The 27,420-nt window shown below is 46.1% G+C and overlaps 1 protein-coding gene across 5 annotated transcripts in view; it reads left to right on the top strand.

Moving 5' to 3' along the window:
* The window catches only part of TPO (thyroid peroxidase), a 127,494-nt gene that overhangs the window by 40,746 nt on the left and 59,328 nt on the right, over positions 1–27,420 (top strand). For 4 of the 5 annotated variants that reach the window (XM_055253450.2, XM_055253448.2, XM_063622864.1 and 1 more), the window contains 2 exons: positions 17,604–18,122; positions 25,102–25,360. In XM_055253450.2, the coding sequence (XP_055109425.2) occupies positions 17,604–18,122; positions 25,102–25,360 (778 nt within the window). The remainder of the gene's footprint in view (positions 1–17,603; positions 18,123–25,101; positions 25,361–27,420) is intronic. The other variant, XM_055253451.2, reaches the window with a different exon arrangement.

Below are 27,420 nucleotides of genomic sequence, written 5' to 3'. Positions count from 1 at the left end.
ACAGGGTTTCACCATATTGGCCGTGCTGGTCTCGAGCTCCTGACCTTGGGATCCGCCTGCCTCAGCCTCCAAAAGTGCTGGGATTACAGGTGTGAGCCACCGTGCTCAGCCAACAAGGGACATTTTCTACTTAAGAGCACAGATGGTTTTGGTCTCATGTCCTCTCTAACATTCATTCAATAAAACTTCACTGGCAGTTATTCTGTGCCATGCTGTGCTGTGTGCTGGGCAGGCTGAAAAGGAAGACAGTCTGGTCCCTGGAAGGTGTGCAGGACAGTTACATAAACCAACAGTTACAAAATTCTGGGCATCTGCAGAGGAGGTCCCAGTGGGCAAAATCAAGACATCTAAACAAAATATCCCAAAAGGAATAATACTGGGGGAAAGGTGGACAAGGAGTACCATAAAGACTGTGTCAATCATAGAAACTGAATTTCAACCAGGTCCAGCCTCTGTCCCTGGGAGGAGGTCTCTCTCTCTCTCACATGCTGGGGCTCAGACCCTGGGTGACGGGGGGCCCCTCACTCTTCTCTGCAGAGCCCCCTCACCAGGCATCCCTGAAGTGGCCCCCGCTGCGTGTACCTCTAACCTGGGATTCTTTCTTTCTTTTTTTTTGAGCTGGAGTCTTGCCGAGGCCGGAGTGCAGTGGCGCAATCTCAGCTCACTGCAACCTCCGCCTCCCAGATATAAGCGATTCTCCTGCCTCAGCATCCTGAGTAGCTGGGACTACAGGCATGTGCCACCATGCCCGGCTAATTTTTCTATTTTTAGTAGAGATGGGGTTTCACCACGTTGGCCAGGCTGGTCTCAAACTCCTGACCTCAAGTGATCTGCCCGCCTTGGCATCCCAAAGTGCTGGGATTACAGGTGTGAGCTGCTGTGCCCGGCCCTACTGTTCATTCTTCACCACCCAAGACCCCAAAGTTCTCATCTGTTAACATTAGAGCTATTAGATCTTGCAGAAGTACCTGTATCTTCAGCAATGAACAGTCTGCCAAGCAGAGGTCCTCGTTCCCAGCTAAGTGGCTCCCAAGCAGAATCTGTGCAAAAAATGACTGAGTTATGCAGCCTGGAGAAGCAGTGAAGACGGCCACCTATTATCTATCAGGTCTTGGGTTCCAGGCTTGCCTTGTAACTTATTAGCTGCCATGTATATAGGTTTGTTGTCCATAAAAAGAGTGTATTTCCCACCTAATAATGTAGCAATTAGAATGAAATGAAATCGAATTTGCAAAACCAGGCTCGGAGAAGGAATTAGATGAATGTGTATTGTTATTGCTGTGTTGCTGGAAGCCTAGACGCCTGAGAGGGATGTGGGGTGATTAGGGAAGCTCAGCAAGGAGGGAGCATGTTGGGTAGGGAGCTGCACTGAGAGAACTACTCGGTGTGGAGGTTCCATCTGTGGGCTCCCCTGGAGCTGCACTGAGAGAACCACTCTGCGTGGGGGCTCCACCTTTGGGGATCCCCTGGAGTTTCGCTGGTTTGGGCAAGAGCTGGTGAAAAGCAGCCTTGGAAGAAGGAGGGATTGTTCTCGTAAGTCTGCAGCTGCTATTGGGGTAATTTGTGTTTGTCCAGACACAGGTGGGACAGTTGGGGGCCACCACCTGGGTGGGAAGGACACTGGTGGCACTGAGGCCAAACAAGGACCCCAGGAAAAGCACAGCCCTTCAGGGCCACACACACTGTGGGGGAGGTCGGGGGGCCTCCGGCCAGGGCATCATCCAGAGCATGTTCCGCTTGTATCCAGGGCCACGCACACCGTGGGGGGAGGTCGGGGGCCTCCGGCCAGGGCATCATCCAGAGCATGTTCCGCTTATATCCAGGGCCACGTGATGGTTGGGGTGAGCCCCACACAGCTGCCCACGGGGGCTCCTTCCTCCATCCACAATACTCAAAGTTACATGGATGGCTGCGTTCGTATAAAGATAAATATATCAATGTAGGTTAAAACTTTTTCTATGGCCTAAATGTTTACTATTTTCTTCTGATTTTAAAATAAATTAAACATTTTGTGAGCACACTTGCTCGTGTGGCCCCAGGCACTGTGGCTACGGTGCCTCCTGGATAAGTTGGCCCTGGGGAAACTGGACTTCCACCTGCCTTAGGGGAGAAATTGGCCTGTTGTCCTAAGAAAAGTCTCCTCAGAAGAACCCGAGTGGGAGTGAAAAGCAAAAGTGAGTTAGGCCCCAGGGCCCCCTGCCCCACCAGGCATAAATATACCCAACAGGCATGCACGTACCCACAGGCACAGGTGACCGTGACCACCCATACACCTGTGCACACACATGCACACCGACCCACACCCATACACACACGTGCATACAGGCACATGCACCTATACATGCTCATGACGCACAGACCCACACACACACCTGCACACAGCTGCTCCAGTATCCTTCTGCTGACATGGGGACCCTGTGTAACTCAGTAGTGTATTGGACAAGGGCAGGGGAGGCCGTGGCGAGGAGCAGGATACTGTGATGCCCCTGGAGACCCCCGCAGAGGTTCTGGGGGGTCCGGACACTGGCTCCTTCGGGGCTCCCTACTGGATCTCATGGGAAAGGCGAGTGCTGTCATCAGCCATGTCACTCTCCAATTGCCTCCTTTCTTTTTAGAGCTCAGTTATAGTGAGCCCGGTCACACCAGGTACCATCTCTCTGCCCTATTTCAACTTTCTGTTCTGGCTGTTCTGGGCCAGCCTGTCTTTCACGGGGCAGCACTGGTGTTGACAGGACTTCCCTTCCACACGGAGCACATGCTTGTGGGACCCTGAAGGCAGAAAGGCTGGGGCAGGTGCTGTGGGCAGCAGGGAGGGAGGGGCTGGACCATCTCAGGTGGGGAGCCTGCAGGGCTTGTTCCCAGGAGCAGAGGAGCTGACTCCAGACCTCAGGGCTCTGCGCTAAGGGCCCTGGACACAAACCCAGGGCACGAACAAGAGGCAAACCCTCAGGGGAAGACTTGAAAATATGGAATCACAGGGAATTGTTATCTTCATTCTATAAAGAGCTCTTATAAAGCAATGAGAAAAAACTAAACACCCAATGGAATAAACACCCAATGTGAATAGGAAAATTACAAGAAAACCCAAATATGTGTGTGTAGGTAAACACACACACACTCACACACACACACATAGATATCAATGAAAGATAAATGAACAGCAAGATGCTGTTTTTAAACATACAAACTGGAAAGAAATTACAAAATTTTAATTTAGTGTTGTTGAGGGTATTGAGAAATGATTTGCATCCATACATTGCTGTGCAAAAGTAAACTGGTGAATACATTCGGGACACGATGTGACATAGATATGAAATGAAATCAAGCCCATTCACACCACCACAAGAATTTTTCCTAAGGACAATGTCAAAACTGCCCATAGAAGTGGGTGAATATATTTGTTTGTCACAATTGTTTATGTCACCAAAATACTGAAAAATTTTAAATGTTGATCACAGGCTATGAGCATGAGAAACACAAGCAACTTTAGACAATCATGTTATACAGTGATATTATGGAAATGGTGAAATGTTGCCCGGGTTAGTAAAATTTTAGATGATATTCCACTTGTCACTTTCTTATTTCAAAATGTTCATTATTGAGCATATATTATCTTTGTACTTAGAGAAAAATAACAATAAAATTATTTGTAAACAATTTTAAAAATAAAAGGCAAGACCACATCTGGCAGGGAGGACACCTGCGTGCCCATGGGTGAGAATGTGGGAGAGGCCCCAGGGTGGGTCTCCAAGGCACTTTCCAGGGCTCTTTGTGTCAGGCCTAAGCCTCCTGGCTTGCAGTTAACAGCATCCATCAGTTATTCAGATCCTGTCCATCCCCAGGGCAGCCTTCAGTAGTTGAGTGATGGAGCTAACAGTCACTCCAGTGAGATGAAAAATATACAGTATACTCTAGGAGTAGCTCCATAAACCCAACAGATGACACATCATAAATCAGTGCTTTTAAATGTTTGATGTCCTTTACACTCTAAGCATCCAGTTTGGTCTCTGAGTATTTACGATGGAGTGCGAGGGTGGAAGTTCTTCGTGAGCTTGGAGCAAGTTGGGACTTTTGAATCCCAAAGCAAAACAGAAAATGATCCACACGATTTATCATATCTATGTTTGTTCAATTTTCCTAAGAGAAACATGTTTCCAGCAACTACACGAGACTATAAATTAAAGTGTTTTGAGTCTCTGACTACTGACTCACTCAGCCCAGGGAGCCGTGAGAGCTTCGCAGCATCCTCTATTTTAGGACTGGGCTTTTCTTCATGACCTTGCTCCTTCTGGTCTCAGCTAAGTGGGGATGCAGCCAGCCCCATGATGTTCCACTGGGCGCTGCAAACCCCCCATCCACTGCAGAAAATATGTAGCTATGAATGTATCAAAAACCTCAAAGCTATACAAGCCTCCTCATGCACACCAATGTGTATCTCTAGGTACATAATACAAACTGGAGTTAGTGGATTATGAGTTATGTTCATGTTGGAATTTTTTATTTCCATAGGTTTCTGGGGAACAGGTGGTGTTTGGTTACATGAGTAAGTTCTTTCGTGGTGATTTGTGAGATTCTGGTGCACCCATCACCCATGCAGTATACACTGAACACAATTTGTAGCCTTTTATCCCTCACTCCCTTCCTACCCTTTCCCCCTGAGTCCCCAAAGTCCACTGTGTCATTCTTACACCTTTACATCCTCATAGCTGAGGTCCCACTTATGAGTGAGAACATAAAATGTTTGGTTTTCAATTCCTGAGTTACTTCACTTAGAATAATAGTCTCCAGTCTCAACCAGGTCGCTGCAAATGCCATTATTTCACTCCTTTTTATGGCTGAGTAGTATTCCATCATATATACAAAATCACAGTTTCTTTATCCACTTGTTGATTGATGGGCATTTGGGTTGCTTCCACAGTTTGGCAATTGTGAATTCTGCGGCTATAAACACGCGTGTGCCCGTACATTTTTCGTATAATGACTTCTTTTCCTCTGGGTAGATACCCAGGAATGGGATTGCTGGATCAAATAGTAGTTCTACTTTTAGTTCTTTAAAGAATCTCCACGGTGTTTTTCCATAGTGGTTGTACTAATTTACATTCCCACCAGCAGGGTAGAAGTGTTGTTCCCTTTTCACCACATCCACACCAACATCTATTATTTGTTGATTTTTTTATTATGGCCATTCTTGCCAGAGTAAGGTGCTATTGCATTGTGTTTTGATTTGCATTTCCCTGATCATTAGTGATGTTGAGCATTTTTTCATATGTTTGTTGGCCATGTGTGTATCTTCTTTTGAGAATTCTCTATTCATGTCCTTATCCCACTTTTTGATGGGATTGTTTGGTTTTTCTTACTGATTTGTTTGAGTTCATCATAGATTCTGGACATTAATCTTTTGTCAGATGTATAGATTGTGAAGATTTTTTCCCACTCTGTGAGTTGTCTGTTTACTCTGCTGACTGTTCCTTTTGCTGTGCAAAAACTCTTTAGTTTAAAAGTCCCAACTATTTATCTTTGTTTTTATTGACTTTGCTTTTGTGTTCTTGGTCATTAAATCCTTGCCTGAGCCAATATCTAGAAGAGTTTTTCCAATCTTATCTTCTAGAGTTTTTACAGTTTCAGGTCTTAGACTTAAGTCCTTGATCCATCTTGAGTTGTTTTTGTATAAGGTGAGAGATGAGGATCTAGTTTCATTCTCCCTACACATGGCTTGCCAATTATCACAGCATCATTAGTTGTGTAGCGTGTCCTTTGCCCACTTTATGTTTTTGTTTGCATTGTTGAAGATCAATTGGCTGTAAGTATTTGGGTTTATTTCTGGGTTCTCTATTCTGTTCCATTCATCTATGTGTTTATTTTTGTACCAGTGCTATGCTGTTTTGGTGACTATGGCCTTATAGTATAGTTTGAAATCAAGTAATGTGATGCCTCCAGATTTGTTCCTTCTGCTTAGTTTTGCGTTGGCTATGCAGGCTCTTTTTTGGTTCCATATGAATTTTAGGATTTTTTTTTCTAATTTGATGAAGAATGATGGTGGTATTTTGATGGGAATTGTGTTGAATTTGTAGATTGCTTTTGGCAGTATGGTTGTTTTCACAATATTGACTCTACCTATCTATGTGCATGCGATGTGTCCCATTTGTATGTGTTGTCTGTGTTTTTTTTAAGCAGTGTTTTGTTTTGTAGTTTTCCTTGTAGAGGTCTTTCACCTCCTTGATTAGGTATATTTCTAAGTATTTTCTTTTTTTGCAGCTATTGTAGAAGGGGTTGAGTTCTTGATTTGATTCTCAGCTTGGTCGCTGTTGGTGTATAGAAGAGCTACTGATTTGTATCCAGAAATTTTTCTGAATTCTTTTATCAGTTCTAGGAGCTTTCTGGAGGAGTCTTTAGGGTTTTCTAGGTAAACAATCATATCATCAGCAAACAGCAACAGTTTGACTTCCTCTTTGCCAATTTGGATGCCCTTTATTTCTTTTGTCTGATTGCTCTGGCTAGGACTTCGAGTACTATGCTGAAGAGGAGTGGTGAGAGTGGGCATCCTTGTCTTGTTCCAGTTCCTAGAGGAAATGCTTTCAACTTTTCCCCATTCAGAATTATGTTGGCTGTGAGTTTCTCATAGATGGCTTTTGTTTCATTGAGATATTTCCCTTGTATGCCGATTGTGCTGAGTTTTAATCATAAAGGGATGTTGGATCTTGTTGAATGCTTTTTATGCATCTATCGAGATGATCATGTGATTTCTGCTTTTGATTCTGTTTACATGGTGTATCACATTTATTGACTTGTGTATGTGAAGCCATCCCTGCATCCCTGGTATGAAACCCACCTGATCATGGTGGATTATCTTTTTGTTATGCGTTGGATTTGGTTAGCTAGTATTTTGTTAAGGATTTTAGCATCTATGTTCATCAGGGATATTGGTCTGTAGTTTTCTTTTTTGGTTATGTCCTCTTCTGGTTTTACTAATAGGGTGATACTGGCCTCACAGAGTGATTTAGGAAGGGTTGCCTGTTTCTCTGTCTTGTGGAGTAGTGTCAATAGGATTGGTAACAATTCTTCTTTGAATGTCTGGCAGAATTCTGCTGTGAATCTGTCTGGTCCTGGACTTTTTTTGTTGGTAATTTTTGTATTACCATTTCAGTCTTACTGCTTCTTATTGTTCAGGGTATCTAATTCTTCCTGATTTAAGCTAGGAGGGTTATATCTTTCCGGGAATTTACTCATCTCTTCTAGGTTTCCTAGTTGATGGGCATAAAGGTGTTCATAGTAGCCATGAATGATCTTTTGTATTTCAGTGGTGTCAGTTGTAATAGCTCCCATTTCGCTTCTAATTGAGCTTATTTGGATTTTCTCTCTTCTTTTCTTGGTTAACCTTGCTAATGGTCTATCAATTTTATTTATCTTTTCAAAGAACCAGGTTTTTGTTTCATTTATCTTTTGTATTTTTGTTGTTGTTGTTTCAATTTCATTTAGTTCTGCTCTGATCTTGGTTATTTCCTTTCTTCTGCTGGGTTTGGGTTTGGTTTGTTCTTGTTTCTCTAATTCCTTAATGTGTAACCTTAGATTGTCAGTTTGTGCTCTTTCGGATTTTTTATGTAGGCATTTAGGGCTATGAACTTTCCTCTTAGCACCACCTTTGCTGTATCCTAGAGGTTTCGATAGGTTGTGTCATTATTGTCGTTCAGTTCAAAGAATTTTTTTTTTTTGAGATGGAGTTTCGCTCTTGTTGCCCAGGCTGGAGTGTAGTGGCACAATCTCGGCTGACTGCAACCTCCACCTCCCAGGTTCAAGTGATTCTCCTCCCTCAGGATCCCGAGTAGCTGGGATTATAGGCATCCATCACCACGCCCAGCTAATCTTTTGTATTTTTAGTAGAGATTGGGTTTCACCATGTTGGGCAGACTGGTCTCGAACTCCTGATCTCAGGTGATCCACCGGCCTCGGCCTCCCAAAGCACTGGGATTACAGGCGTGAGCCACCGCGCCTGGTCCTGAAGAATTTTTTAATTTCCATCTTGATTTCATTTTTGACACAGTGTCATTCAGGAGCAGGTTATTTATTTTCCATGTATTTGCATGGTTTTGAAGTTTCCTTTTGGAGTTGATTTCCAGTTTTATTCTACTGTGGTCTGAGAGAGTGCTGATATAATTTCAATTTTCTTAAATTTATTGAGGCTCATTTTGAGACCTATCATATGGTCTGTCTCGGAGAAGGTTCCATTTGCTGTTGAATAGAATGTGTATTCTGCAGTTGTTGGGTAGAATGTTCTGTAAATACCTGTTAAGTCCATTTGTTCCAGCGTATAGTTTAAATCCACTGTTTCTTTGTTGACTTTCTGTCTTGATGACCTGTCTAGTGCTGTCAGTGGAGTGTTGCAGTCCCCCACTATTACTGTGTTGCTGTCTATCTCATTTCTCAGTTCTATTAGTAATTGTTTTATCAATTTGGGAGCTCCAGTGTTAGGTGCATATTTATTTAGGATTGTGATATTTTCCTGTTGGACAAGGCCTTTTATCATTATATAATGACTCTCTTTGTCTTTTTTAACCACTGTTGCTTTAAAGTTTATTTTGTCTGATATAAGAATAGCTACCCTGCTCGCTTTTGGTGTCCATTTGCATGGAATGCCTTTTTCTACTCCTTTACCTTAAGTTTTTGTGAGTCCTTATGTGTTAGGCATGTCTCTTGAAGGCAACAGATGGTTGGTGAATTCTTATTCATTCTGCAATTCTGTATCTTTTAAGTGGAGCATTTAGACCATTTACATTCAGTGTTAGTATTGAGATGTGAGGTATCATTCCATTCATTGTGCTATTTGTTGCCTGTATACCTTGGGTTTTTGTGATTTTGCTGTTTTTTTCATTGTATTTTTGTTTTATAGGTCCTGTGAGATTTATGCTTTAAAGAGGTTGTGTTTTGATGTGTTTTCAGGATTTGTTTCAAGATTTAGAGCTCCTTTTAGCAGTTCTCGTAGTGCTGCCTTGGTAGGGGTGAATTTTTTCATGTTTGTTTGTCTAAGAAAGATTGTTATCTTTCCTTCATTTATGAAGCTTAGCTTTGCTGGATACCACATTTTTGGTGGATAATTGTTTTGTCTGAGGAGGCTGAAGATGGGCCCCAATCCCTTCTAGCTTGTAGGGTTTCTGCTGAGAAATCTGCTGTTAATCTGATAGGTTTTTACTTTGTAGATTACCTGGTGTTTTTGTCTCACAGCTCTTAAGATTCTTTTCTTCATCTTAACTTTAGGTAACCTGATGACAATGTGCCTGGGCAATGGCAATGATCTTTTAGCAATGAATTCTCCAGGCGTTCTTTGAGCCTCTTGTATTTGGTGTCTAGGTCTCCAGCAAGGCCAGGGAGGTTTTCCTCGATTATTCCCCAGAATAAACTTTCCAAACTTTTAGATTTCTCTTCTTCCTCAGGAATGCTAATTATTCCTAGATTTGGTCATTCGACATAATCCCAGACATCTTGGAGGCTTTCTTCATATTTTCTTATTCTTTTTTCTTTGTCTTTGTTGGATTGGGTTAATCTGAAGACCTTGTCTTTGAGCTCTGAAGTTCTTTCTTTTGCTTGTTTGATTCTATTGCTGAGACTTTCCAGTACATTTTGAATTTCTCTAAGTGTGTCCAATGTTTCCTGAAGTTTTGATTGTTTTTTATTTGTGATATCTATTTCCTTGAATATTTCTCCCTTCACTTCTTGTATCATTTTTCTGATTTCCTTACATTGGGCTTTGTCTTTCTCTGGTGCCTTCCTGATTAGCTTAATAACTAACCTTCTGAATTCTTTTTCAGGTAAATCAGGGATTTCTCCTTGGTTTGGATCCATTGCCAGTGAGCTAGTGTGATTTTGGGGGGTGTTAAAGAGCCTTGTTTTGTTATATTATCAGAGCTGGATTTCTGGTTCCTTCTCATTTGGATAGTCTCTGTCAGAGGGAAGGTCTAGGGCTCAAGGCTGTTGTTCAGATTCTTTCGTCCCACGGGGTGTTCCCTGGATGTGATTCGTACTCTCCCTGTTTCCTAGGGATGTGGCTTCCTGAGAGCTAAGGTATAGTGATCGTTATCTCTCTTCTGGATCTAGCCACCAAGTTCAAATTGTTACAAAGTTCAGCTGGAGGTTTCCTTCTCCCTGTGGCCTTTTTCAGGTGCCTCTGGCAGCCCTCCTGAAGCACCCCTGTGAGGCGAGGTGCAAATGGCTTCCTAGGGAACCCAGAGAGCCCACAGGGCTTTTCCAGCTGCTTCCTCTACTCCTGTATTCCACTCGGCTCTCTAAATTGACTCAGCTCCGGGTAAAGTCAGAATCTTCTTCCGTAATGTAGACCTTCAGGTTCCGCAGTGGGGGTGCATGTTCGGGGTGGACCATCTCTCCCACTTCCGCAGTTTGGGCACTCACAGTATTTGGGGTGTCTCCCGAGTCCTGTAGGAGCCATCCGCTTCCTTCAGAGGGTCTGTGGGTTCTCTTGGCTTTCCTAATGTATTCCTGCCATCGTTCTGGAGCAAAAGTTCACGACGTGAGCCTCCACACACTGCTCTGTTTGTCCGAGTGAGAGCTGAAATCTAGTCCTGCCTCTTGTCTGCCAGGATCCATCACAAAAAATCCTCATGTTGGAATTTTAATAGGTACTCCCAAATTTCTCTGCAGCAATGAGATGGTGAATTGTATTTTCTAATTGATTACTTCTCAGCAATAATTAATCTTACATAATTCCTATTATTTTCCAATGCAGCAAAGAAGAAAACCTTGAATTTTATGTTATTGGCTTTAAAGCCTGTATCTGTATCTCTTTTGTTGACCTAAAGCAAGAAGCTGAGGCACAAAATACATTTTAGAGAGTTTACTTGAGCCAAAATGAGAATAGCTGCCCAGAATACTTAGACACAAATAACCTCAGATGTCAGCTTTGTTAGATCTTTGTTGCAAACAGGTTTCAAAGGCGAAAAAGGTAGACAAGGAGTGAGCCTTGGTCCTTCACTCTGTATGATTGCTTGGCTTTTCATTTTGTTTACGGTGCCATTATTCACAAATTTAGGTCGATTTTAGTCAATTTTTTTTTCTTCTCTATGACATCTAAATTGTTATCTTACTAAGCAGGTCTTCCTTATCTGATATATATAATAATATACATATAAATAAATATATTTTTCTATATTTTATTTTAAACATATTAAGAACTGGGCTTGATATACAACTTTGTTTTATTAGGAATCTACTTTGTGTAGATAAAATACTGCTTTAGTGAGTAACATTTTAAAAAGCCATGGTGAGAGCAGTATCCTGGATCTGTTCCTTAGATAAAGGGCATGATTCTGATGTTTTTCCTCACATACGGTGTCTACTAGGAATTTCTGCTAGACAACTTCAGTTAGAAATTTGAAAATCTTTATTTGTAATTTCCCAGGAATTTTAATGAGGCTTGTGGGTTCCAGCTTTACTCAGTGCCTTCCTAGCATCGGCGGGGGAGGCCACAGGGCTTCCACTTCACTTCATTATTGTATGAGCTGCACTGGTAGATTTCCGTGGCCTGCATGATGGTGATGCAGGTTTTCATTTATTCTTGGATTGAATTTGCTAATACTTTATTTGAAATATTGCATCTCTCTTCATAAGCAGAGTTGTGCTACAGTGCTTTTTTCTGACACTGCACCTATTTGGGTGTTACAAACACACCAGCCTTTGACAGTGGTCAGGGGCTGCCCATTCTTTTACTACGCTCAGGATTACCTTGTCTAAAATCAAATTTGGGTTTTTTGTTTTGAATAACTGGTAGAACTTATTTGTGACTCTGGTCCTGGTAACCTCTGGGGTGGCAGATCTTTAGTTACGGGCTCAGTTCTGGGTGCAGTTAGTCTATTCGAGCCCATAAGTCTTTCCTGTTCTTTATTTTCTGTTACCTTCCTATTACGCCTTTTCATCTACTTCACATTTCTCACTCTCTTATGGTAAAAGCAAGTTGAGTTACATTCACTGTGTCGTGCTTTTCGACAAGTGTAGTTAAGACTATGTATTTTCCTATGACCACCCCCCCACACACAAATTTTGATACATGGTCCTTACATTGATGTTAGTTCAAAATAGGTTTTAACTCAAATAAGAATTTCTTACATTAAACTTGAGCATCCACATGTAAGTGTAATTTCACATAAATGTAAAACTTAAACTGTGCCTGACTCTCCTGACACGTGGCTCTTCCTCTCCATCCCTCTTTGCTAGACTCTCCTCCTCCTCACTCCCGTGTTCTCCACTCATGCCCCTGCCCCCAAACCAGATCACTTGACTCCCAAATGTTGATATTTGAAGTGTGTGTGTAGCGGGAAGGGGGCGTGATAAATGAAACTGGAATCATAAGAAGCTGGTGTAGACAGCATAGTGGGTTCAAAGGGATTCACTGGGCACCCCGTTTTAATCAGCATGCCCTTGCTGTGATCTGAGCGCTCATGGCATGCCCTTCCCATGATCCTAATGTTCATGGTGTGCCCTTCCCATGATCCTGATGCTCATGGTGTGCCCTTCCCATGATCCTGATGCTCATGGTGTGCCCTTCCCATGATCTGAAAGTTCATATCTCATGCCCTTCCCGTGATCTGAATGGTCATAGCATACCCATCTCATTCTTTGCGTGCTCATAGTATGCTCTTCCTGTGATCTGAGTGCTGACATCATGCCCTTCCCATGATGCAAATGCTCACAGCATGCACTTCCTGTGATCTGAATGCTCATAGAGTGCCCTTCCTGTGATCCAAATGCTCATGGCATGCCATTTCCATGACCTGAATGCTCATGGCGTTCCCTTCCTGTGTTCTGAATGCTTATAGAGTGCCCTTCACATGATCTCAGTGCTCATGGTGTGCCCTTTCTGTGATCCAAATACTCATGCTATGTCCTTCCCTTGATCCAAATGCTCATGGTGTGTCCTTCTGATGATCTGAGTGCTCATAGTGTGCTCTTCCCACGATATGAGTGGTCATGGTGTGCCCTTTCCATGATATGAATGCTCACTCAGCTACACCTAAAGAAGTCATGCACAAGCATTTTCTCTTGAATGTTGTTAACATAAACAAGACTATGCTGAGTACACGTTCTGTATCTTGGATTCTCACTCAGTAGTGATGCGTCCTGGAAATTCCCCCAATGGAGCTCCAACTCCTCCCTGCTCACGGCTGGACTGTTCCACACTCCGGGTCACAGCCATGGGTGTGCCCTTCTGTGTTGCAGCCTCTGCCACAATGTGGATCACCAGAAGTGACACTGCCAGGTTGGAAGGCAGCTTTAGCACTGCTGTGCTGGTACTACTGTCTAAAAATCCTGTGACCCTCACAGCAACGACTGAGTGTACCCCTTACCCACGTTCGCCATCCACACTAGCAACAGCTTTGTTTTTTTCTCATTTTTTTCTGCTTGTTTGGCGGCAAAAGAAAAAAAAGAGATATTTTGTTGTTATATTAGTTGCTTTCCCTGAATGTTAGTGAATTTTAAACTTGTCCTTTATTTTTTTTTTTTTTTGGCAATTTGTATTTGTTCAACAAATGATCTGTTCATAGCCTTTGTCCATTTTTCTACTATTTGACTGTTAATTGATTTTAATTGCTCCTTTCCATTCTAGATGTTAACTCTCTCTCTCTCACTTTTCTCACAAATAGTTTTCTCCAGCCCCATCAATACAGAACTGTCAGCATGAAGCACTTTCGTATTTTATAAGGCCAGGTCTACTTATGTGTTGGTGGCTTCTAGGCTCAGTTTTCGTTCAGGAATCTCCTTTGCTCGAAGTCAACAGTGACCTCCTGGGTGGTATTGCAGCGTGGGTTTCCATTCCTTTTGCACAGTGGACAGTCTGGGTGCGTTTTATTCCCATGCAGATGGAAAACCAGCTGGTTCTGCCCTCCTTCTCCCCACAGGCCTAGATAATGCTTTGTCACTAGAGAACTGGGGTGCGCTTCTGGGCTCTCTGTCTTCTTTCATTAACAGATTCATCTGTTCTTGTTGACAACACTGTGTGGACTTGGTCATAGCGGCCTTATAGTATATCCTATTATCTGTCAAGTCAATACTGCATCACTATTCTTTTCCCTAGTTTATTAAGGAATAAATAAATAATGGAATTTGTGTCTTCATATAAACTTTAAAATTAATTTATCCACTTCAAAATGAAAAAGTACTATCATTATTATTCTAAATGAAATTGCATTTAATTTATACATTCATTTAGAAAGAAAGGATCTTTTCCCAAATTTTTTGTATATTTAATGATGTTTTATGATTTTCTTTTTGTAGATCATGTGATTATTTTGTTAAATTTACACACCTGATTTTGATAAACTTTTTTGTCATTATGAAAGGGATTTTTTTTTCTCCATTACCATTCATGGTACTTTGCTAAAGAACAAAACAAAAAGAAAAGAAGGAAAAGAACAATTTTATACTTTTCCACAGATTGAAGACACTTTTTAAAGAAATGTTATCAAGTTTTTAGAATTTTTAGGTGTTGTAGACATCTAACATAGCATTAAGGAAAAAAGATAATTTTATTATGTTTTAAATCTTATTTTCCCTTACAGTAGTTTTACCAGCTCTTATTTTATTTTCTAGACTTTGGTCTAACTGAGGTAGTACTAAGTACCAACAACGATAGTGGATGTTTCTGCTAGTCCTTAATTTTAAATTAAATTGTTCCATTGTTTCACTGCTCGAGATAATATTTGTTATTGCTTCTACATTATATTTTAGCAATTCCAATCTATTCTATTCTATTTCTATTTAGCCAGGAATGGTAAGTAATAGTAAATTGTGTTACTGCATTTTAAGTACCTGTGATATTAATTTTTATTCTTTAATTTGTTGACACCCTGGATAATATAACCCTATTCTCCAACATGGAACCATTCTGTGAACAGATTCTATTTGACTATGATAATTGCTGTTTTGATTGGCTGCCCTATCTTTTATTATTTTATTTAGAAGGGGATATTGATCTGTATGCCCTGTCCTTGTCCTGTTTTCATCAGAGGCCAATACAAAAGTTTCACTGACTCTGCAGAATGCACTGGGGCCCTTTTCATCTTTTCCATGGCTGAAATAGTTTGAGCAACCTTGGAGTTACCTATCCTTTCGAGATTTCATAGAACTCCACCGTCAGTGCCATCTGACCTCTGGATTTCTGATCACCTTGTCTATCTCTTCCATCCTCATTGTCCATTGGAGTTTTACATTTCTTCTTGGAAAAACTGTGGTTATTTCTATTTTGTTAGGGAGTCATCGATCTGTTCTTCATTTTCCAACGTGTTGCCATGAAACTGCATATACAGTCGCTCCTGATTCTTCTCATCTCCTGCGTGCCTGAGCCCTGCTCCTCTCTCACTGCAAATCCTGCCTCACTCTGTGCCCTTGCTTTGTTTTCCACAGTGGGTTGTGAAGCAGGGCTTCATGTTTTCTTCCCACCAGGTCTTTTATTCATAGTTAATTATTTTAACTTCTGCATGCATTAATTTAACTTTCTCATTTATTTTTGCTTTAGCTCTCTGTTCCTTAACTAAATTCTTAAAATAGCTACTTAATTTCTTTGTTTTTGTTGTTTTTATGAAAGCAATTTAAAGAGCACAGATTTTCTTCTGAGGAAGGCTTTGCTGGTGTGCTTGAATTTTCTTAACAAGCGAGTTAACTTTTCATTGATTTCTAGAGAGAATTTTAGCTCTTCTTGAGTCTCTTTGAATCAGTGAGTAGGAGAATTTGCAGCTCCTTGTTATTTATTTGTAATTTTATTATTATTTGTGCTCTTCAATTTAATTCCTCTATTTCCTCCTATTCTTATGGCCGCTGGGCCTGTATAATCTGAAGGGCGTGTACTGAAGTTCCCGCTGTCACAGTTTTCTTGGCTTTCCTACTCTTTTGCTGAATTTCAGCTCCTGCCTGGGTTCCCTGCTGGCCACAAGTTCTCACCTCCTCTACTCTGAGCCTCGCAGGCCTCCCTGAGGGCTCTCAGTGGAAGCGCTGTTTTTTTTTTTTTTTTTTTTTTTTTGAGAGGGAGTCTTGCTCTGTGGACCAGACTGGAGTACAGTGGCCCAATCTCGGCTCACTGCAAGCTCCGCCTCCGGGGTTCACGGCATTCTCCTGCCTCGGCCTCCCGAGTAGCTGGGACTACAAGCGCCTGCCACCACGCCCGGATAATTTTTTGTATTTTTAGTAGAGACGGGGTTTCACCGTGTTAGCCAGGATGGTCTCGATCTCCTGACCTCATGATCCGCCCACCTCGGCCTCCCAAAGTGCTGGGCGCCCACCTCAGCCTCCCAAAATGCTGGGATTACAGGCGTGAGCCACCATGCCCAGCCGGAAGTGCTTTTTCAATGCATGACCTGTGGACCCTGTGCTGGCTCTGAGCCAGGGCTGGGGTGTCCTCGCTGCCCCGACCCCCAGCTGGCCTTGGGCTGCACAGCTGCCAGGCCTGGGCGCTGCCCAGAGGGGTTCTGACGGCCTCTGCTTTGCTGCTTCACCACAAGGCCGACTCCCTCTCACCTACATTCTTTCCGCTGCACCTCCTGTGCCTGAGTCCACCAGGAGCTCGGCCTGTCTCCCTGCACCGCGCTGCACGGAGCGGCTAAGCCCTGAGCGGCTGCTGGCTCGCTGGGCGCATTTCCCTAATTGACCCCAGGTCTTCTGTTCCTTCCTCCTCCTCAGTGCCCGGGCTGCGCTTTGCCCCAAGAGGAGCTTTTCCCTTATTTTCACTGGTAATAATAATGTCCTATTACGAGAAGACCCTGATCTTCAGGAAGAGTCTCTTTCGGGGTCTGTCCAACCCCGGCGATCTTGTGATTCTGGACGAGCGATTTAACCTCTTAAATCAGATAACGCCCAGGGTAGGCCCTGACCCCGTGACAACTCCCCAGGGAGGAAGAGCTGCCAGGGAAAGGGCACATGCTCTCTGCAGCCCACAGAGCTCGCCGGCATCCGGCATGGGTGACTTTTCCCAGGAAACCTGTAAATCTGGAAATAATGTTTTAGATCTCCATGTTACAGATGAGAAGATGGAAGCTGGCCACAGCCAGAGCTGGAAGGCCACCCAGGGTCTCCTCACTCCCCTCGAGCTGCCTTTACACTAAACAGTGATGCCCCCAAAACTCGGAGACTGTTTACTCATTGTGCTCCTAAACCAAGTCCATGGCACTGGAAAGAAAGAGGTCAGCTCTTCCGAAAGTCAGAAAATAAACCAGACCGGGGATTCCATGAGCAGCTAGAACAAGTCTGAGCAGGAGCGAGACTGGCTCAGGCCAGGAGCATCTGAGCTTTGGGGAGATGTGGACTCCTAGGATGTGGGGTCCATCCTCTGGGTTCAGCCTCTTCCAGGCAAGAGACTGCCGGTGAGCAGACCAGCGGGGAGGTGGGGGGGCGCTGGCTGGACCGACCCCTGCAGCCTCTTCCAGGCAAGAGACCACCGGTGAGCAGGCCAGGGGGAAGTTGAGGGGACTGGCTGGACCGATCCCTGCAGAGAGAGGACTGGAGGGGCAGAAAAACGTGCGGTGCTGTGGGGTCGTCGCCGGCCTCGAGCTTCTAGAGTCTTACAAATGGTGCGCGGGGGCCCTGGGTGACCTTGAACTCCCCTTTGCCCGCAGCTCCCGGAGGAGGCCCGGCCGGCCGCGGGCACCGCCTGTCTGCCCTTCTACCGCTCTTCGGCCGCCTGCGGCACCGGGGACCAAGGCGCGCTCTTCGGAAACCTGTCCATGGCCAACCCGCGGCAGCAGATGAACGGGTTGACCTCATTCCTGGACGCGTCCACCGTGTATGGCAGCTCCCCGGCCCTGGAGAGGCAGCTGCGGAACTGGACCAGCGCAGAGGGGCTGCTCCGCGTCCACGCGCGCCTCCGGGACTCCGGCCGTGCCTACCTGCCCTTTGCGCCGCCACGCGCGCCTGCGGCCTGTGCGCCCGAGCCCGGCATCCCCGGAGAGACCCGCGGGCCCTGCTTCCTGGCCGGGGACGGCCGCGCCAGCGAGGTCCCCTCCCTGACGGCGCTGCACACGCTGTGGCTGCGCGAGCACAACCGCCTGGCCGCGGCACTCAAGGCCCTCAACGCGCACTGGAGCGCGGACGCCGTGTACCAGGAGGCGCGCAAGGTCGTGGGCGCTCTGCACCAGGTGCGCGGGGTGGTCCTGGGCGCCCTGGGTGGCTGCGGCAAAGCCGGGGGCACCTCGTGTGGGTGTGCAGAATCGTGGCTTCTGTGTCTCAGGTACTTGCACAGCCATCACGGTCGCCCACATGGGTGTGCTCCAGGTCGTGGGGCCCTGTGTGGGTGCGCAGTCATGCTGGGCGCCCTGCATGGGCGTGTGGAGGGTCATCGTGAGCTTCTGTGCAGGGGCCGAAGGGTAACTCCGGAGCCGGCGGCCCTCGGGGGCCCCTCTGTCCCACCTGCTTACCCTCCAGCCAGCTGGTGATTATCCCACCAAGACACCAACAACCACAGCCCCCCAACAATGACATCCAGGCCACCCAGGTTTCCCGGTGCCCACAGCCAAGCTACGTGCTTTACAGATTTCAACTCATTTAATAATTCCCGGAACAACCCTTGGAGGTGGGTGGACCAGGGGTGCTGGTGTTTTTGTATTTCTGAGACAATGCAGAGAATGAAGAACCGACTCTGTGAGGATTCTGAACTAACAAGTTAGTCTGTTTTATACCTTTCTTCATTGTATGACTCTCTTAAGTATCACATTAGAGGGTCTTGAATGGAGACTCAAGTTGGCCTTTTATTAATTGTGTGATGGAGAAAAGCACTTACGCACCTAGAAATGTGGTCCCTGACTCTAGGAGTCTCACGGGGTGGTTATGAAGAAGGATGGGCTGTCTTATACTGAGAGTCACCATGTGTGTGTCTGTTGTACCAGGCCCTGTGGCAGCCTGGGCATCCTGTCTGCAGTCCTCGCCGGGAGCCTGCGGGGAAGGGTGCGTCAATCCTGTTCTAAAGGAGGCACTGGAGCCCTGTCCGAGGAGGCATAGGGGCTGTGTGTGGCACCGGCTGCCCCCGGGCACCATGCGCCCCTGCCGCTTTCTGGCCTTCACTGCACTGGGGTCCAGGCCCCAAAGGTCAGAGCGGAGGGCCTGGGAAGCCCCCATGCGCTGGCGTTAACCCTTAGTTCCTGGGTGGCGAGGGGACCTGGAGCTTCCTGGAACAGGGGCTGGCAGCAGCAGGCCCTCAGTCTTCTCCAGCAAGCACGGCAGACGAGCTCACTGTCCTAACGCACGTCCACACAGCAGTGCTTGGCGGGGAGCATCAGCCGGACGGAGGAGACTTATGTGGGTGAGAAGATCGAGTTAGAAATGAAAGCAGGAACCTTGTCACCGTGTGAAGGAGAAATCATCAGGCACCCATGTGGCTTTCGAGCAGCGACTCAGACACTTTCCTGCTTCCTTGTGCAAACAGGAATGTAAACCCAGGAGCTGCTGAGCGGTGGAATCCAGGTCCTCCTCTCCGTGAGCCTGGACTTCCCGCCACACTCGTGGGGAGGCAGACCCCAGACGGCTGCCTTCTCCCCTCTGCTCATCCCCCTGAGGCCTTTGGCGCTCCTGTTTGCTTCCTCGCTTCTTCTGTGCCCCTTCCCTGACTGTGACCTCCACGGGGAGACGTTCATCCATTTAATTCTTTCTTCTCAGGACCCACAATTTGCCAGGTTGCTTCATAAGTATATGTTGAATTTGTGAATGAAGTGGAATCTCAAAAATAATTCTGGAAGTCCTGCCCTGCTGTCACCTCAGGAGCAGGATTTGGTTTGAACCTTCTTCGAGTGAGAACCTCATCCAGCCCAGGGAGCTGTGAGAAGAGCAGCTGCCTCTGATCCCTGGAGCCCGTTCACAGAGCGGGAAACGTCCAATTGTCGTGCACTCTGTTGTCTTTCTTCTCCATGGAGTTCTGGGATTATTTAGAGGCATGAATTATTACCAGGCCCTGTCATTGTAGATTAGAGACAGTTTAATTCCAAATTACCGAGAATCCCACTGACCTAGAAATAATGATATTTGGTTGCTGTGGCTGTGGCTGCTGCTGCTTCTCCTCCTCCTCCTCTTCCTCCTCTTCTTCTCCTCGTTCTTCTTCCTCTTCTTTTTTTTTTGAGACAGAGTCTCACTCTGTCACCCAGGCTGGAGTATAGTGGCGAGATCTTGGCTCACTGCAACCACTGCCTCCTGGGTTCAAGTGATTTTCCTACCTCAGCCTCTCAAGTAGCTGAGACCACAGACATGTGCCACCACTCCTGGCTAATTTTTGTATTTTTGATAGACGTGGGGTTTTTCCATGTTGGCTAGGATGGTCTTGAACTCCTTTCCTCAAGTGATCTGCCTGCCTCAGGCTCCCAAAGTGCTGGGATTACAGGCTTGAGCCACCATGCCCAGCTGCCTTTTCATATTATTAATGAAATAATAACAATAGCAACCAATAGGAAGAGAGTTCTTCTCTGTTTCATATTTACCTTCCTCAATTCATTTTCTGTGTGTTCTGCTTTTTAAAAAACTGTGAACATTCTTTTCTTCTTGGTTTTACATTTCACTTTTGAATTTCCTTTTGTATTTTTTTCAGTTAATAGGTCCTCTTTGGTGCTTTTTGCAAAAACCTTTGATCATTAAAATAATAAGTTGTGTTTAATGTGTCGATAGAGCCACTGCTGCGACTTCCAGCCATATTTGAAAGATCCGCGGTGGCCTGGAAGGCTCATTTTTCTCTCCCTGGTTCTACCGACTCATAGTTTGGTGACTTTGTAATCTGGATCTCTCTTCTTCTGAAAAACATTAGATAATGAAAAGAAATGCCAGGGCAACTTCATGAAAGAGAAATAGCATCCTCCCTCTATCACCCCCCAAACCCCCTACACACACACACATACACACACACACACACACACATACACACACGAGCCAGCCAGGGCCAGGCTGATGCACACATCAGCAAGAGGCAGGAAGGCTCAACTCAGAGCTGGGAGTCACAGCTTTCTCCTCCATCTGTCCACACCACGTCCCTCCTCCTTCATAGCAAGAGGCGGGAAGGCTCAACTCAGAGCTGGGAGTCACAGCTTTCTCCTCCACCTGTCCACACCACGTCCCTCCTCCTTCATAGCAAGAGGCGGGAAGGCTCAACTCAGAGCTGGGAGTCACAGCTTTCTCCTCCACCTGTCCACACCACCTCCCTCCTCCTTCATCCGTTCAAACCATGTTTCTCCTGCTGCATCCATCCACACCACCACCTCCCTCCTCCTGCATCCGTCCACACCACCTCCCTCCTCCTGCATCCATCCACACCACCTCCCTCCTCCTGCATCCGTCCACACCACCTCCCTCCTCCTGCATCCGTCCACACCACCTCCCTCCTACTGCGTCTGTCCTCACCACACCCACTCTAATTTGTCAGGGCCCAACCACAGCCACCCCCACTCTGAGGATCTTGGCTCCTCTAATTTCTTCTGTAGAAAGCTGAGAGCTATCCCCTCCCTCAGCCCTGGGCCACAGGACTTCTGCTGTGGGCATCTTTGGGAGGGATCTGCAGGGCCGCCCTCTGTGCTGGTTCCTGGGATCCAGCATCTCTCGGGGGACTTGCACGTAGGAAGGGCTGATAAAGTTCTTGCTGGCTTGAGATCCCACAGGACCCCGGTTCCATAAGCCCTGCTTCCCACCAGGAGGGACCGAAGCTCTTGCCCTTCAATCCCAGCAAACCCTAGCTGCTCTATGGTGTGTCATAAAACAAGAACTCACAATCAGTTGCTCACTTTGGTGATAACTTTTGTGTTCTGCAGACAAGAAAAGAGTGAGAAAGGAAACCCTTCCCAGCACAGGTTGAGGGAGGCAGAGAGGAGGCGGCCATCCTCGGGGGGTGTGAGGGAGGCAGAGAGGAGGCGGCCATCCTCGGGGAGCCTGGGTGTGCCATCCAGGCGCATGGAGTTTAAGATAAAGACTTCCCAAACATCTGGCATGGATGTTTTCTATGCCCTGGCCATCAGATAGCAGACCTATTTCTGGAGCACAGCCTTGATTTCCCCAGATATCCAGGGACCCACAGAAGCTTTGCTTTGGATGTGTGTGGAGGTAGAACCAGACCCTGGAGGGACTGCAGATCTCCCTGGACATCCCCATCCTGGGCAGGCAGATCCACGTCTCGGGGCAGGGGCTGCATCCCCGGGCCACTCGGCTGCCGACCTTTGCTATAGCTGAGTACTTTTTCAGATTGGTTGCTCTTCCAGAGCAAAGGAGCAGATGGATAAAGCCATGCTTCCAAGGCTGGAAAGAAAGAGAAAGGGCCGTTTCTGCAGTGGGTGCTGTTGCTGTCCCACCCAGACCCCTTTATCTGCAGGGCCCCATCCCCCAGTGGCCTCCAATGTTGGCTGACAAAGTCTCCTGGTCGTTCCTCTCCAGGGGTAGCTGTGGAGGCTGCCCCCTGCCCTGCAGGGACAGCCAGGCCCCTGCCTCAAGGCTGGACCAAGCTCAGGTGCGCCACGCTGCAGGGCTTCCTATGGAGGAGCACAAGCCAGGCCTGGCTGTGTCACGTCCTTGGGGAGCTGGGTGTCTGCTCAGCCTTCTCCCCGAGCACCCGCAGCAAGCCCATCGGAGCCTCTTATTGGACTAACAGGGCATGTTGGAGAAAATGCTGAGTGATGTTGTTCTGCATAGAGCAGGGTGGGTGACTTTGAAAGCAGTCGAGAGTCAGGAGGTTCAGAGGAGCCTGTGCCAGGGGCTACGCGGCTGTTTCCCACCATCGGTGACAAGGATCGCATCTCCAGGTCTCTTCGTCCTGGTCTCCCCATGTGCTGGGGTCCTGGCTTCCCGTCACCTTCACGCCCATCATTTTCCCAAGTGTGGACCTTTCAGTCATTCCCACTGGTGAGTTGTGAAGGCAAAGAAATGGAGAGTGGCCACAAGTCAGCACCTGGTGGCTTTGGCAGAGGCTGTGGGGAACCAGGAGGCTGGGGTGAGAGCAGACATGGAGGCTTGAAGCATCTTGGGAAGATGAGGCCTCTACGTGGCACCACCAGCAGAGGAAGAAGACGTGGCCCACCTGGGAGGTGAGCAGGAGGGGCACCTGATAGCGACGATGCCCAGGTCTGACAGTATGGTGTCCGCCCAGGTCCAATAGTTCACAGTAACCATTTCCCCCACACGACAGGTAAAGAAATACCAGAAGCATTTGCAGAAGAATTGCCGTGAAAATTCCAGACAGCTGTTTACGAGGTTCAAGTGTCTTCTTTTTCTCTTTTTGAGAAAGCATCTCCTCCATCACCTGGAAGTGCAGTGGCACAATCATAGCTCACTGCAGCCTCAACCTCCTGGGCTCAAGCAATCCTCCCACCTCAGCCACCCAAGTAGCTGGGACTACGGGTGTGCACTACCACACCTGGCTAATTTTTAATTTTTAAAATTTTTTTGTAGAAACAGAGTCTGACTATGTTGCCCAGGCTGGTCTTGATCTTGGGCTCAAGCAATCCTCCCACCTTGGCCTCCCAAAGTGCTGGGATTACAGGCGCGAGCCACCACGCCTGACTCAAGATTCAAGTTTTAAGGCCCCATTGGTCAGAACAAAGGGTGCTTCTGCCCAACGTGAGGATGGCTCCCAGGGGAGGCTACAGTATCTGAACCCAATCACTTACCCGGGACATTTCAGATCAGATGAGGAGCCAGTGGGGAAGAGGAGAGACACACTGTTCAGAGCTCTGGCAGGTCGGACACTGAGGAGGCACAGTGTCTGCAAGGCTCTGATGAAGGGCACGGGTCTGCTCTGTCAGCAGCTGGCTGGGCACGGGTGAGCTGCTGAACCTGAGGCTCAGGCCTCAGGGGTTCTCTGCCTGTGCCTGCTGTACCCCCTGGCTCACAAGTCAAACTTCAGGTAGGCAAGAAGGGGAAGAGGTGTCTTCCTTAAAATAGCTTGCACTTGAATTTGAAATTGTCTCAGTCCCTGGGCTAAAAAGAGAGAGGCCTTTTCCTTTCTATTGTAGTGAGAAGAAACCTCAGAAGGTGCTGCCTGAGTTCTGAATGTGGGAGGGACACAGACCTTCTCATGCAGTTGGGAGGAGCCCCTTGGACACCTGTGTGGTTCAGAAACGTTGCCACATAAATTGCACCTGAGGTGGAGAGGCTGTTTGCACGATGAAGTCAGAACTACTCTCTGGGACGCTGACCCATAGCACGATGCTTCTCACCAATGGATGAACTAGCACAAGGATGGAAACCCCACTGGGAAACATTTGGATGCTGCCTTCTCCTTGTCTGTCCAGGTCTCTGAGGTGGAGCAGGACAGCGGGGGCAGGTGCGCCCTCAGTAAAGGCCCAGACCACACAAGACTCACGGCTCTCCCTGGTCTCCCTGAAAGGCCAAATTATGTGCTTAGGAAATGCATTCTGACACCTGGAAGGAACATATTACAAGTGTGTAAATAATATTGGTTATTTTTAAACAATCTGCTTGCCTTCCTAAACTGGTAAGCTAAAAGAGAAGATTCATATTCTAGAATTATTCCTATTATATTTCATTTGGATGCAGTTTATTGACCAAAATATTCCCCTTAAATACCAAAACAACTTGACACTGATTTTTCTGTCTGAAAGAAGCACTGTTAAACCTGAAAGTAGAATCTTGGTACATAATTCTCCTGGGACCATGTGTCAAATCATAATTTCCAGGCAGGCCCTATGATTGCAACTGTAATTTTCCATTGACAGAGCTCTCTGCCATACAACATGCTTTGATTTAATCCTCACGAAGGCTCTAGGAATTAGGTATCATTGTTGCTTTGTAGAAAAGGGAACTGCTCCCAACTGTCAATCATTCAGCCAGGAGTTGAGCTGCCCAGCCTGGCCCGGTGACCGTTGTTGGCTCCACAGAGGCGCTGTCTCTTGCCACTGCCAGCCCCATCACCACCCTGGGAAGGAGGCTCTCTAGTCAGCCCTGTAAACGCACCTCCTGAATATCCATGAAAAAGATCAACAAGAAGACCTTTCTGGGAAGTTCAGCTGAGGCCTTTATTGCAAGGCGAGAAGGGTCCAGCTTCCTGGGGATGTCAAGAAAGATGCTCTTCCCCACTGCCGCTCGAGGCGACCCTCCTCTGGTATCCTGGGTCTCACTGAGATGCTTTTCCTTTCTGCACAGATCATCACCCTGAGGGATTACATCCCCAGGATCCTGGGACCTGAGGCCTTCCAGCAGTACGTGGGTCCCTATGAAGGCTATGACTCCACCGCCAACCCCACTGTGTCCAACGTGTTCTCCACAGCCGCCTTCCGCTTCGGCCATGCCACGATCCACCCGCTGGTGAGGAGGCTGGACGCCAGCTTCCAGGAGCACCCCGATCTGCCTGGGCTGTGGCTGCACGAGGCCTTCTTCAGCCCATGGACACTCCTCCACGGAGGTGAGTGAGTGCGGTCCCTGCAGCTGGTCCCCGTGAAGTCTCCCTTCTTTTTTTTAATTTTTTTTATTATACTTTAAGTTCTAGGGTACATGTGCACAACGTGCAGGTTTGTTACATAGGGTATACGTGTGCTGTGTTGGTTTGCTGCACCCATTAACTCGTAATTTACATTAGGTATTTCTCCTAATGCTATCCCTCCCCCTGCCCCCCACCTCACAACAGATGGGGTGTGATGATCCCCACCCTGTGTCCAAGTGTTCTCATTGTTCAATTCCAACTTATGAGTGAGAACATGTGGTGTTTGGTTTTCTGTCCTTGTGATAGTTTGCTCAGAATAATGGTTTCCAGCTGTATCCATGTCCCTGCAAAGGACACAAACTCATCCTTTTTTATGGCTGCATAGTATTCCATGGTGTGTATGTGCCACATTTTCTTAATCTAGTCTATCACTGATGGACATTTGGGTTGGTTCCAAGTCTTTGCTATTTTAAATAGTGCCACAATAAACATATGTGTGCATATGTCTTTACAGTAGCATGATTTATAATCCTTTGGGTATATACCCAGTAATTGGATCGCTGGGTCAAATGGTATTTCTATTTCTAGATCCTTGAGGAATCGCCCCACTGTCTTCCACAATGGTTGAACTAATTTACACTCTCATCAACTGTGTAAAAGCATTCCTTTTCTCCACATCCTCTCCAGCATCTGTTGTTTCCTGACTTTTTAATGATCGCCATTCTAACTGGTGTGAGATGGTATCTCATTGTGGTTTTAATTTGCATTCCTCTAATGACCCATGATGATGAACATTTTTTCACGTGTCTGTTGGCTGCATAAATGTCTTCTTTTAAGAAGTGTCTGTTCCTATCCTTTGCCCACTTATTGATGTGGTTGTTTGTTTTTTTCTTGTAAATTCGTTTGCATTCTTTGTAGATTCTGGATATTAGCCCTTTGTCAGATGGGTAGATTGCAAAAATTTTCTCCCATTCTGTAGGTTGTCTATTCACTCTGATGGTAGTTTCTTTTGCTGTACAGAAGCTCTTTAGTTTAATTAGATCCCATTTGTCTATTTTGGCTTTTGTTGCCATTGCTTTTGGTGTTTTAGTCATGAAGTCCTTGCCCATGTCTATGTCCTGAATGGTATTGCCTAGGTTTACTTCTAGGGTTTTTATGGTTTTAGATCTAACATTTAAGTCTTTAATCCATCTTGAATTAATTTTTGTATAAGGTGTAAGGAAGGGATCCAGTTTCAGCTTTCTGTATATGGCTAGCCAGTTTTCCCAGCACCATTTATTAAATAGGGAATCCTTTCCCCATTTCTTGTTTTTGTCAGGTTTGTCAAAGATCAGATGGTTGTAGATGTGTGGTGTTATTTCTGAGGCCTCTGTTCTGTTCCATTGGTCTATATATCTGTTTTGGTACAAATACCATGCTGTTTTGGTTACTGTAGCCTTGTAGTATAGTTTGAAGTCAGGTAGCGTGATGCCTCCAGCTTTGTTCTTTTTGCTTAGGGTTTTCTTGGCAATGCAGGCTCTTTTTTGGTTCCATATGAACTTTAAAGTAGTTTTTTCCAGTTCAGTGAAGAAAGTCATTGGTAGCTTGATGGGGATGGCATTGAATCTATAAATCACCTTGGGCAGTATGGCCATTTTCACGATATTGATTCTTCCTATCCATGAGCATGGAATGTTTTTCCATTTGTTTGTGTCCTCTTTTATTTCATTGAGCAGTGGTTTGTAGTTCTCCTTGAAGAGGTCCTTCACATCCCTTGTAAGTTGAATTCCTATGTATTTTATTCTCTTTGTAGCAATTGTGAATGGGAGTTCACTGACTTGGCTCTCTGTTTGTCTGTTATTGGTGTATAGGATTGCTTGTGATTTTTGCACATTGATTTTGTATCCTGAGACTTTGCTGAAGTTGCTTATCAGCTTGAGATTTTGGGCTGAGGCAATGGAGTTTTTTTAATACACAATCATGTCGTCTGCAAATAGGGACAACTTGACTTCCTCTTTTCCTAATTGAATACCCTTTATTTCTTTCTCTTGCCTGATTGCCCT

The sequence above is a fragment of the Symphalangus syndactylus genome, chromosome 18, assembly GCF_028878055.3.
Source record: "Symphalangus syndactylus isolate Jambi chromosome 18, NHGRI_mSymSyn1-v2.1_pri, whole genome shotgun sequence".
Lineage (NCBI taxonomy): Eukaryota > Metazoa > Chordata > Mammalia > Primates > Hylobatidae > Symphalangus > Symphalangus syndactylus.
The sequence above is the reverse complement of the archived record's forward strand: the minus strand, read 5'-3'. Positions and strand labels throughout refer to the sequence as shown.